Here is an 11,876-nt window from a genome sequence, read left to right on the forward strand (position 1 = left end):
CAATCAACAGTGCCTTCTTTCACCAATTAAAGCTCAAACGTATATATGCACTACATCTTGCTTGCCATCCATGAATGTAAAGGCATTCTACTTTTGGTACATTCCTACATATATTGTACAATATGTGGCCCTCCTCTTCCACTTGTACTTTGATGTCCAAACTATATCCAACTATATATATCCTGAGGCATCCTGTTTGATATTTGTTTTTTTGTTTCTCATTGCAGGGCAAATTAAGTGAAAATGACATGGATTGTAAATCTAGCCAATCATGACACTAAATCACCATTTGTAATTTATAATATGTCTTAATTTTAATTTAAATGTTGAATTTCACAGGGATGAATTGCTTTGAAAAAAAAAAGAAGAAATGAGTCATCAGATGATGACATATGCCCCCGGCCCCCACATATTTGAAAGAACAAATCATCTGACAGATACTTGATGTTTTCTCAGATTAAGTTTGAATCGTTTCCATGGAAGTCATGAAAAATATAAATGCCATATATATATATATATATCTGTAAACAACAAAAAGCACCACTTCAAGATCTGTCTCATATATCTGACAAGATCTGTTGAAAGATATGAAATGGTTTTTGAGTTGTGCTCTGGAAACGAAGCCCACCATCCATTTTGAGACTAAGTCAGAATTGTTTCAACGAAAACCAGGCAAAATAAATATGCCCAAACACTGTACATAGCAAAAGGCACCACTTTGTGGTCTGCCTCAAATATGTGCCACGTTTTGCTGTAAGATATTGAAAAGTTTTCAAGTTGTGCTCCGGAAACGAAGCCCATCCCTCCATTTTGAGACTAAGTCTGAAACATTTCCATGGAAACCGAGAAAATAAAATGTCACAAAAACCTGTAAGTACCAAAAGGCACCACTTCAGGTTCTGCCACATATATCTAACAAGTTTTGCTGACAGATATTACAAAGGTTTTGAGATGTGCTCCGGAAACGAAAAAAACCTCTCACCAAGTTTTGCAGGAAAATAAAGAACGGATTTTGAGTTCTGCTCTGGAAATGAAACACACCTCTCACTTTTCAGACTAAGTCTGAAATGTTTCCATGGAAACCGAGAAAATAGTATGTCTCAAAAACATGTAAGTACCAAAAGGCACCACTTTTGGTTCTGACTGATGTATGTAACAAGTTTTGTAGAAAAATATTGAATGGGTTCAACGAAGGAAACGAAGCCCATCCCTCCATCTTGAGACTAAGTCCAAATTGTTTTGAATGAAACCAGGAAAATAATAAATCACAAAAACCTGTAAATAGCAAAAGGCACCACTTTGGGGTCTGCCACACATATCTACCAAGTTTTGCAGAAAAATATTGAACGGTTTTTGAGTTGTGCTCCGGAAACAAAGCCAATCCCTCCATTTTGAGACAAAGTCCTAAACATTTCCATAGAAACGGAGAAAATAATAAATCACAAAAACCTGTAAAGGGCAAAAGGCACCACTTTGGGTCTGCCAAATATATCTAACAACTTTTGCTGACAGATATTACAAAGTTTTTGAGATGTGCTCCGGAACCAAAAACACACCTCTCACTTTTGAGACTATGTCTGAAACGTTTCCATGGAAACCGAGAAAATAATAAATCACAAAAAACAGTAAAAAGCAAAAGGCACCACTTCAGGTTCTGATTGATGTAGTTTTGCAGAAAATATTGAATGGTTTTAGAGTTCTGCTCCAGAAACGAAGCCCACCCCACCATTAGACTAACACCAAAATGTTCCATGGAAAAACAAAAAAAAATAAAAATGCCCAACCTCTGCAAATAGCAAACGGCACAATTATAGGTTGAGATAATTATATCTATCAAGTTTGGTCTAAAAATATTGAACGGTTTTTGAGTTATGCTCCGGAAACAAAATGATTACGGACGGATGGACGGATGGACGGACAGATCAGGTGTCGACTATATCCCATTCATTACATGCCAGGGGGATACAAATAACATCCAGGAGATTTCCAGAATATGTCAGATGATTTACATGTCACATTTATGCGTATACATTGCTTGAAGCAATGAAGGTTTCCTTCCAAACATCCTGCATACTTGTGTTGATGAAAACTCCATTTTGAGAAAGTGGCATCCCGATATTGATGTCATACGTATGTCAACATTATTACACGTATTTTATATTTTCATTGAGGTGAGGTTATGAAAGAAAATGCACACAGTCATTTCTATCTTGCTATCTACACTTTCAGTTCTAGTGCTTCTTTTGTATATTTACATCTGTGTTTTCAAGTATTTACATCTTTTGGCTTTGGGACTAGACAGGAGACCAGTTTTGCTGGCACCAATTACATCATAATCAAAGGGCAGTAACTGTGGCCTGTTCACTTCGGCCAACAGAGGCCTCATCATGGCGTATCATTTCTGCACTCATAGTACTGGTTGCACATGTACTGTAAGTAGAATGAGTATTTATTTTCAAACATTAGTGTTAAACAATTAAAAATTCCATTTTGGTTCAAATAGGAATAAAAGTAATATTTTAGTGTACATTTCCCATGTGCTACAAGTGTCACAGTGTGCTTCCATTTTACTACAGATGCAATTAGGGCCACTGTGGGAAGAGTGACTCATGCATAGCCCTGTGGGAGGAGTGACTTGAGCATAGCCCTGTGGGAAGAGTGACTCAAGTAAAGCCCTGTGGGAAGAGTGACTTTAACATAGCCCCGTGGGAAGAGGGTGACTCAAGTATGGCACTGTGGGAAGAGTGACTTAAGTATATCCCTGTGGGAAGAGTGACTCAAGTATAGCCCTGTGGGAAGAGTGACTTAAGCATAGCCCTGAGGAAAGAGTGACTCAAGTATTACACTAGTGGAAGAGTGAGTCATGTATAGCCATGTGGGAGGAGTGACTCAGTATAGCCCTGTGGGAAGGTTGACTCACTAGTGGAGGAGTGACTCAGTATAGCCCTGTGGGAAGGTTGACTCACTAGTGGAGGAGTGACTCAGTATAGCCCTGTGGGAAGGTTGACTCACTAGTGGAAGAGTGACTCAAGTATAGCCCTGTGGGAGGAGTGACTCAGTATAGCCCTGTGGGAAGGTTGACTCACAGTGGAAGAGTGACTCAAGTATAGCCCTGTGGGAAGAGTGACTCAAGTAGAACACTAGTGGAAGAGTGACTCAAGTATTACACCATGGAAAGAGTAATGTGCACTAACTTAGTTGTGAACTATTGCACTGCTCATTGTGTATTGTTTTCTACTAGCAATTTGCTGATGTATGTAGCAGTTTTCTCCATGTCACTAAACTGTGAACATGACATCAACATTTAATACATTGTTTCAGTCCACTGTTCTTACTATTGATTGTGACTTATTCTCTATTAAGTTGTAAAATCTGTATGGTAAGTGCTCATACAATTTTGTTTATCAAATGCAAGATGTACACTATTAATGCTGTTGACTGTATAAATTCTATTACTGTCAGGACTGAAAAACGTTTGATGATGAAATGTTTGGCATATTAGTGCTGTGATAGTAATGGACAGTTTTCAAAAGAGAATGCAGATATGGGATACATTAGTGCTGTGATAGTTGTGTACAGTTTTTTCAAAAGAGAACACAGATATGTGATATATTGGTGCTGTTACAATGATGGACAGTTTTTCAATAGAAGACACGGACATGTATTATATTATAATTGTGATTATGATGTACAGCTATTTAAGGGAGGACAGAGGCATATGTTAAATCAGTGCAGTGCTTATAAAGTGCAGTTTTTCAAAAGAGGACACAGGGATGCATTATATTAGTGATGTAATGATGTACAGCTATTTAACAGAGGACACAAATTCTTTCAAAGTACATTATGCTCATCTGAACCAAGGTGGTTGATGACATAGTCTATTTATTGATCTGTCTTTACTTCTGTCACAAACCTGACAATTTTAACATTAGGTCAGCGGTGCTGAAACCTTGCAAGGATGACCTCAGCTATGTTATTAAATGCAAAAGTGCTGTCAGAATTGTGATAATTTATGCACTGTACTCATATATTTCTTTGTCATGAGCATGTTTGAAATAAAAAAGCAAACTTTCTGTGTGTGTAGCACAATGTATGTACATTTTAGCATTATGTACATGTAGCCATATGTGTATGCAACATCATGTCCTACCCCTTACTTGTTTGGAGGCTGGAAACTCACCACAGAGCCATATTGAACGTGTTGATGACTGTTACCCTACTCTGTTCAAAATGTAATAAATCTTTATATGTTCAGGTAAAAGTGGTCATCAAAACAGTTTGGACCCATTACTTCCGTTACTGTTATCAGGACTGGTCAATATAGATCATTGTGAAAAGGATGTTGAGGTGTCATGTTTAATAGCCTCCTGCTGTGACAGTATGTTACAGATTGGTTTTATTACAGGGAGAAGTGAAGGACGGGAATAGATGAGAAATGTGTAAAGGGTTTCACATTATTGGATTGGTTCAAAGGACTGGAAATCTAATTGGGTGGGGGCGGGAAAGACAGGGTGCCATCACACTTTTCTTGTCTGTTTGCTTTTATGGCTCACCCCCTTCTGCAGTTCACACTTTTGTTTGGAAATGTCAGTTATGCTGCAATATTTGTAAATGAATTTTTCTGTAGATACGTTTACTGTTTGCCAGTGTTTGGTATGGATAAGAATAAGTTTCTGTTGTCCCTGGTAATGTTGGATGTCCCCATCGGATATTATCAAATGATGACGGTTTAGTATGTATCAATCTTGCAAAATCTGTGGATTGTTTCTTTTACCCAACAGAGTCAGGGACATTCTTGCACAAAGCACATTGGTTACATGTAGAAAATGAAGTAAAGATTCATCATCCTAAACTTGCAGTTTTCTGTTTTTCGTGTTATACAGAAGTTCTGTGTTCATTGGAACATCTCCACCTACTATATGAGCACATAGCCTGGACACAGCTTCCTATGTGAGAAATCACTACAATGTCGAAAACAGAAACTACCCGACAGCATAATTTTTACCAGATTTCTAAACTTTCATCTCCCAATACACATTCACTCGATAATAACAACAGGCCTTCTTTTAAGAATGGATATCAACTTCTTTATTGTAGATAACATGGTGTTTCTGAACATATGCTTGCTCCTTCAACAGGTGAACAGTAGGCAGTACCAAAGGGAAACATATTCTGAAGTGCTATAAAGAAACCATGTTCAACAATGTTAAAGATTGAAAATATAATACAAACATGAGGCCAGTAATGTAATAAAACAAGATGGTAATTGACTTGATGAAACACAACACAAACAAGAAGAGGCCACTGATACACTAAAGTAACGTGGTAATGATGGGGTAAAGAACACAAAGATACTGAAAAAAACAACAAGAGGCCAGTGATACGCTATAAACATAGTAATGAAGGGGTAGATAGTACTGAAAAAAGTGGGCAGGCCAATTATGCAATGCAAACATGGGGGAAGAACATAAGATGAGAAGTGTGTTTATATAAATAGGTCCCAAGCACATGGTAAGTGGTCATGGTTGATGGCTGACTGTATGTCTATGCTTCCTTAAGCTTCCTTTGGTGCTAGTTTTTGGACACACATCTCATCCTATGTTCTTTCCTCCTTGTTTGCACTGCATAACTCACCTAATCACTTTTTTCAGTATTCTCTACCCATTCATGACTATGTTATTCTACTGCATCACTAGCCTCATCATGTTGCTTTCAGTGTATCAGTGTCCTCTTCTTGTTTGTGTTGCATTCCATCAAGTCAGTTACCATATTGTTTTATTTCATTACTGGCCTCATGTTTGTATTATATTTTCTGTCTTTAACGTTGTTAAACATGTTTCCTTCTTAGCACATCTGTATATATATCCACTTGGTACTGCCTTCTATTCACCTGATAAAGGGAGCAAACATATGCTCAGAAACATCAAGTTATCCACAATAAAGGAGTTGACATCCATAAAGCTGGCTTTTCTCATGCTTTCCACTTCTAAATGTCTTTCAAAGATTCTTCTTCAAAGATAAGCCTTCTTTTGTCTAGTCTTTTGAAATACTTATACCCTCAGGCCCCCTCTAAGTATTTGAAGGAATTACAGCAAATTGGAAGGAATTGCATCTCAAATGTAAACAAACGCAGCCCACTCGCGAAACAATTGCAGTGATATCGGTAGTTTAGCGGTAATAACAGAAACACATCGCCTCTATCGGAAGCAATGTCGGTAATACTGGAAACACGCTCGGCCATCTTAGGAGATTTTTCGGTCGCGAGCGGAAACTCACGTAGCAAAACATGGCGTCGTTGGAAGAAGCACCCATCTCGGTGAGTTTTGTTTTTAGTTCCTACTATCACATTTTTATACTTATCCATCTTAGACCATCCGTGTTGAATGCGTTAAGGTATGAGGTGTTGTCGGGGCAATAGCTTATGTTTTTAGGAAAAGATTGTCACTGCAGAAGAGTGTCACAAGTCATGCCCCTGGAGGTTGTTTACATCTGAACATCAAAGTCGTGCTGATGATTACGAACATGCGCTAGATATAACATTGGGTTTTTTTTGTAAAATGTGTTTACATTTGTCAATTGCACTTCATAGGAAGAAACATTATGGTTCATAAACTTCTTAATGGCATACATTCATGATGTTCGTAATCATCGGCACGACTTCGATGTTCAGATGTAAACAACCTCCAGGGGCATGACTTGTGACTCTCTTCTGCAGTGACAATCTTTTCCTAAAAACATAAGCTATTGCCCCGACAACACCTCATACCTAAACGCATTCAACACACAGCAAAATGGTCTAAGATGGATAAGTATAAAAATGTAATAGTAGGAACTGAAAACAAAACTCACCGAGATGGGTGCTTCTTCCAATGATGCCATGTTTTGCTGCGTGAGTTTCCACTCGCGACCGAAAAATCTCCTAAGATGGCCAAGCGTGTTTCCAGTATTGCTGACATTGCTTCCGATAGAGGCGATGTGTTTCTGTTATTACCACTAAACTACCTATAGTGCTGCAATTGTTTCGCGATTGGGCTGTGTTTGTTTACATTTGAGATGCAATTCCTTCCAAATTGCTGTAATTCCTTCAAATACTTAAGGGGGCCTGTACACTTAATTCACTGAAGCTCTTCATTATTTTGTTGTACAGAATTTATGAAACTCAAAGTGCAAAATCAGCTCTCTACACAAATCCTTACAAAAACTGAAACATCTTCATCAATCCAAACCAGAAAACTCCTTTGTCCTAACACCAAGACCATAACTACACACAGACCGGGATGATGTGTTGGAAACCTAATCTGTCCCAGAGTACAACACAATGGACAACTTTATGAAGGTAGTGGTTAACAGACAGATGTAAACACACAGTTGCTGGACTACAGTCTTCCACAGTTGAATTTTATTTACATACCAAACTCTGACAATATCTTCAAAATACACATCTTAAAAACATTTTCCAGAAGATCATCTGAAAGATTACTCTGAACATCGTTTCACAAACAGGTGTTGTGATCCAGTCCATCTAACCCTACCCACATAGCTGTGATCCTGTCCAACTAATCCCATCCACACAGCTGTGGTCCTGTCCACCTAAACCCACCCACATGGCTGTGATCCTGTCCACCTAACCCTACCCACACTGCCGTGATCCTGTCCACCTAAACTCACCTATATGGCTGTGATCCTGTCCACCTAACCCTACCCCTACTGCTGTGATCCAGTCCACCTACCTTCACCCAGATGGGTGTGATCCTGTCTACCTAACCCCAACCACACTTTCGGCGATCTTATCCCCTCAACCCCACCCACACAACAGTGATCCAGTCTTCCCTGCCCACAATTATGACACATTTCATTTCTTCTTGTGCCTAACATTCTGTGTCTTCGGGAACAAGGAGGGGTCAATCTGGTCGTGTGTCAGTCCCTTCACTGAGAACAACCTCTCTGCCCGTTGCTCTACCGTACCACCACACTTCAACCCTCTCTGGGTCAGGGCAAACTTAAGGCGATCCATGCCTATTACTTCCAGCTCCGAGGCAGATGAGAACTCAGAAAGGTCAATCTGAGGAAGAAATGAAGAATAATAGTCTCAATCTTTCAAATATCATCGTCCACTAAAACAGAGTATGTGAAAGAAAACTGTGATTCTCTCCTCAGACTAAAGATGACCCATGTTATGTAAAATTATGTACATGATAATGTTTTCATGCATACAGTGATTTCAGAGTTGAAACTTTTATCTATCCATTCATAGTTGAGACACTTTTAAGTATCCTTGATGAGCATCAGTCAATACTTTACTTACATCTTCTAGTTTGTTAATGTTGACAGAAGAAGGCAGAGATGACAAGAGGGTATGGCTTTCAGCAGTTATCTCCCTTCCATCCTTAACCTCAGATTCAATGCTGTACTTGTTGCCTTCAGCTGATCTACTGTGACTGGAGATACTGGGTGAAGACTCAGCTGATGCTGACACATCTGTTGTTGATTCATTGCTGCAAGGTGTGTCATCTTTAGGTGTATGGCCATCAGATGACTCTTCTGTTACAACTCCATCTTTCTTAGAGTTGCTGCAAGGTGTGTCATCTTTAGGTGTAAGGCCATCAGATGACTCTTCTGTTACAACTCCATCCTTGCTAGAAGATTCTTTGTCATCATCTGAACTCTCACTGGACAGATCGTCTGGGTCAATACCAAGCCTAAAGGAAACATTGTTAACACATGCAATCATAGACAGACTTCCACATAACCTACAGATTAATATCTGTTGGTTTCCGTAAGCTTGTCAAATTTATGTTATTTTGGATCTGATGTCAATATGCAGTGTGTTTACTGAAATAAATGTGACACAGTGCTTTCATTCAATTTAAACAGTATTGCAGGTTTCCAGCAAAGAGCGGAGACCAATTTTCACATGTATGTTTGTTGTTAAGGGATAGGGGATTAATCGAATCTAAACACTTATCCTGACATAACAGTATGCAATATTCTAAGTGCTTTGATATTTAAACAGTGAATGACAGTGAAGTAGAGATATTATCATCCAAACAACCTCCTACAACCTCTTGTCAACACGCTCAGGTATTTCTACAAACACATATGTCCATGTCAGTTTAGGGCAGTTAGGAGGAAGAGAACACAGTTGTCTCAGAATAAGCACGGACACATCAATGTAGAGATTCAGCACACATGCTGGGCAACTTAAAGTGCAGTCTGTTTAACTAGGTCTGATGTTTGTAAGTGAGGTGCTAGTGAAAGGTGCAGCAAGACAGTCCAGGTAGTTGTTTCTTGGTGATGATATCCTAAATCAAGTCCAGGCATACAAGATCCCCACATGACCTGCGATATGAGAGATGTTTCATAGTAACAGGGCGGTGGGGTAGCCTAGTGGTTAAAGCGTTCGCTCGTCACGCCGAAGACCCGGGTTCGATTCCCCACATGGGTACAATGTGTGAGGCAGCAGATTTGCCAACGGTCAGACAGAAGTTCCCAACCTGCTGGCCCCAGTGTCTGACTGAATATATCACAATAACTTTGTCTGAAGTTGTTATTTGTGGCCTGCCACACTTGTTCACTGTTTATAAATTTATGTTTATAATGTTTGTCATTATATAATGTTAATAATTTCAATGCCAGTAATGACAAATGTTAAATCTGAAAAATGTGTGTTTAATTTTATTCTGTGGATCCTCTGAATTTTCAGTGGGTCAGACAAACATCTGAAGCTTACAGGACCCAATGTCCTGTTACTATGAGTGAGTGACTGAGTTTGGTTTTACACCACTCTAAGCAATATTCCAGCAATATCACGGTAGGGGACACCGAAAATGGGTTTCACAAATTGTAGCCATGTGGGGAATTGAACCTGGGTCTTCAGTGTGACAAGCAAATGCTTTGACCATTAGGCTACCCCATGTTCAAGTGAATGTTTCTATATTGTTCTTCACTGTTGGACCAAGAAGGAATACTACTTCCTGTTGTGGAGGGATAACTTGTAAAAGGTCTACTTCACAGATTGCATATTTAATCATTAGAACACAGAAGTCAGAGCCAACATTCAGCACCATTATGGAAACACACTCAATATGCTCAGGCAAACAGGAAACACTCTTCTGTTAGTTGGAGAGACCAGGGTTGGGTACATGTGATCAATATTGACTTGTCATGTGTACAATATTGACTTCGTTAGATATTGACTTCATGCCTGTGTCAACATACAGTTTGCCTTCTTTGAGTGGCATGTTCAGAAGTTGGTGAATCAGATAGTATATGATATACTTGCTTGACAACGATACAAGAAGCTGTATTGAAATGTCACTTCACCTGAATAAAGTTTGTGCTTATCTGATACAGTTTGCCTATTTTTTTTTGTTTTAAAAAGAAGTCAAGGAATTCAAAAACCACATTTTGGCAATCCAATTACTCTTAGTGAATGAACTTTCATGTGTTTCTGCATAAAGATCATATCAAGACTAATTATTTGTAAACTTTTAGTCAGTAGCACATCAGTTATCGTGTGAATCCAAAAATACTTACCATCCTCGTTGTCTCTTTGCCTTCATTAGGGTCTCACTTGCTGCTCTCCGCTTCCTTGTAATGTCTGCACTGGTTACTGTAGCAGACGGACCTGTCTTGTCCCTAACCAGAGCTGTAAAGTGTGAGTGAGTGAGTGAGTTCAATTTTATGTCACTTTTAGCAACACTACAGAGCTATCATGGCAGAGGACACCAGAAATGAGCTTAAGACATTGTACCCCATGTGGGAAGTGGGAATTTAGCCCAAGTCTTCAGCATGACCAACAAATGCTGTAACCACAAGGATACACCACCACCCACTGGGAGGAGTTAATAGTGAACAAGGAAACCCACAGGACTCACACCTGAATTGTGCTGTGTAATGTGATGTACGAATCTGAGTGCGTAAATGCTAATTACAATATTCCAGTTTCACCAGGGAAGGATAATGTGGGAAGGAAAAAACACCGAGAGTGGTGCAGGGTTCTTGTGAACACTGGTAAAATCCACACACATGAGATTTGTGAGGACAAACTTAGATACTGAATTAAACCAGGATTCAAAACCATCCTCACATCTAGAAGACATCTCACCTATACCAGATCTCACTTGTCTCACCTGTCTGTAGAGCATCATCCAGGTCTTCAGCCACCTGGCTGCGCTGAGCCACATACTGTGGGTCGTCAAAGTTGTGTTGTGGACATGCTCTTCTCCGTGCCAGTCTCTCCTGGCGCTTTTCTTCTTTCTCTCTCTCCCGATCTGCTTGTTTGCTGAGCCAGTCTTTCAATCTGGAGACAAACATGACCATTAACCTTCTAGCTTTGTTTGAGTGGCATTCCTGAAGTTGCAGTCATAGAGATGACACAACTTTATGGATGATAAACTCCTTTATTTTAACAATTGTGACATTTCGGTATTGGTTCTTATACCGTTTACAAGCACATGGGGGAATGATGGGGTATCTTAAAATAACAAAATGAGCTGAGTAGGATTACAATGACAATAGGTGAAAGGAAGTGAATTGGGCAGAAGCCAAGTTGGCTGGCCAAGATAAGAATCATCATATTTGCTGTTCGTAAGTGTTTTGACAGTGTCAGAGTTGATGCTGTGTTGAGGAAATCTGGTGATTCCGAAATGGCTTTGTTTATATATGGGGCATGGTGGGCGAGCTGGCTAAGGCGCCAGGTTAGTGATCTAGCGAGGTTGAGGTTTCGGGATCGAACCCACCTGTGACCGGGTGTAAAAACCTTGGAGTCAACTTTGTGTGCAGACTCTTTCAATGTTGTCACAACCCCTAGTGTACAGTACACAACCCTGTGCACTTAAAAGAACCCACGAATCCGTTGGCATATGACCAGATGG

General features: G+C 39.6%; 2 protein-coding genes across 2 annotated transcripts in view; one reads left to right on the forward strand and one right to left on the reverse strand.

Moving 5' to 3' along the window:
• LOC137270043 (uncharacterized) overlaps window positions 1-4,852 on the forward strand; it is a 190,974-nt gene extending 186,122 nt beyond the window's left edge. Inside the window, exon 18 of the mRNA XM_067803854.1 lies at window positions 2,577-4,852. Within this exon, the coding sequence (XP_067659955.1) occupies window positions 2,577-2,617 (41 nt within the window). The 3' untranslated portion in view covers window positions 2,618-4,852. The remainder of the gene's footprint in view (window positions 1-2,576) is intronic.
• Window positions 4,853-5,064: 212 nt separating this feature from the next.
• Window positions 5,065-11,302, reverse strand: LOC137270052 (splicing regulator SDE2-like; the record flags this gene model as incomplete). The annotated part of the gene is made up of 4 exons (XM_067803862.1): window positions 5,065-8,062; window positions 8,306-8,699; window positions 10,537-10,648; window positions 11,133-11,302. Coding segments are annotated over 4 exons (886 nt in total), but the record flags the coding sequence as incomplete, so codon positions are not given.
• Window positions 11,303-11,876: the final 574 nt, after the last annotated feature.

The sequence above is a fragment of the Haliotis asinina genome, unplaced genomic scaffold (assembly GCF_037392515.1).
Source record: "Haliotis asinina isolate JCU_RB_2024 unplaced genomic scaffold, JCU_Hal_asi_v2 scaffold_27, whole genome shotgun sequence".
Taxonomy (NCBI): domain Eukaryota; kingdom Metazoa; phylum Mollusca; class Gastropoda; order Lepetellida; family Haliotidae; genus Haliotis; species Haliotis asinina.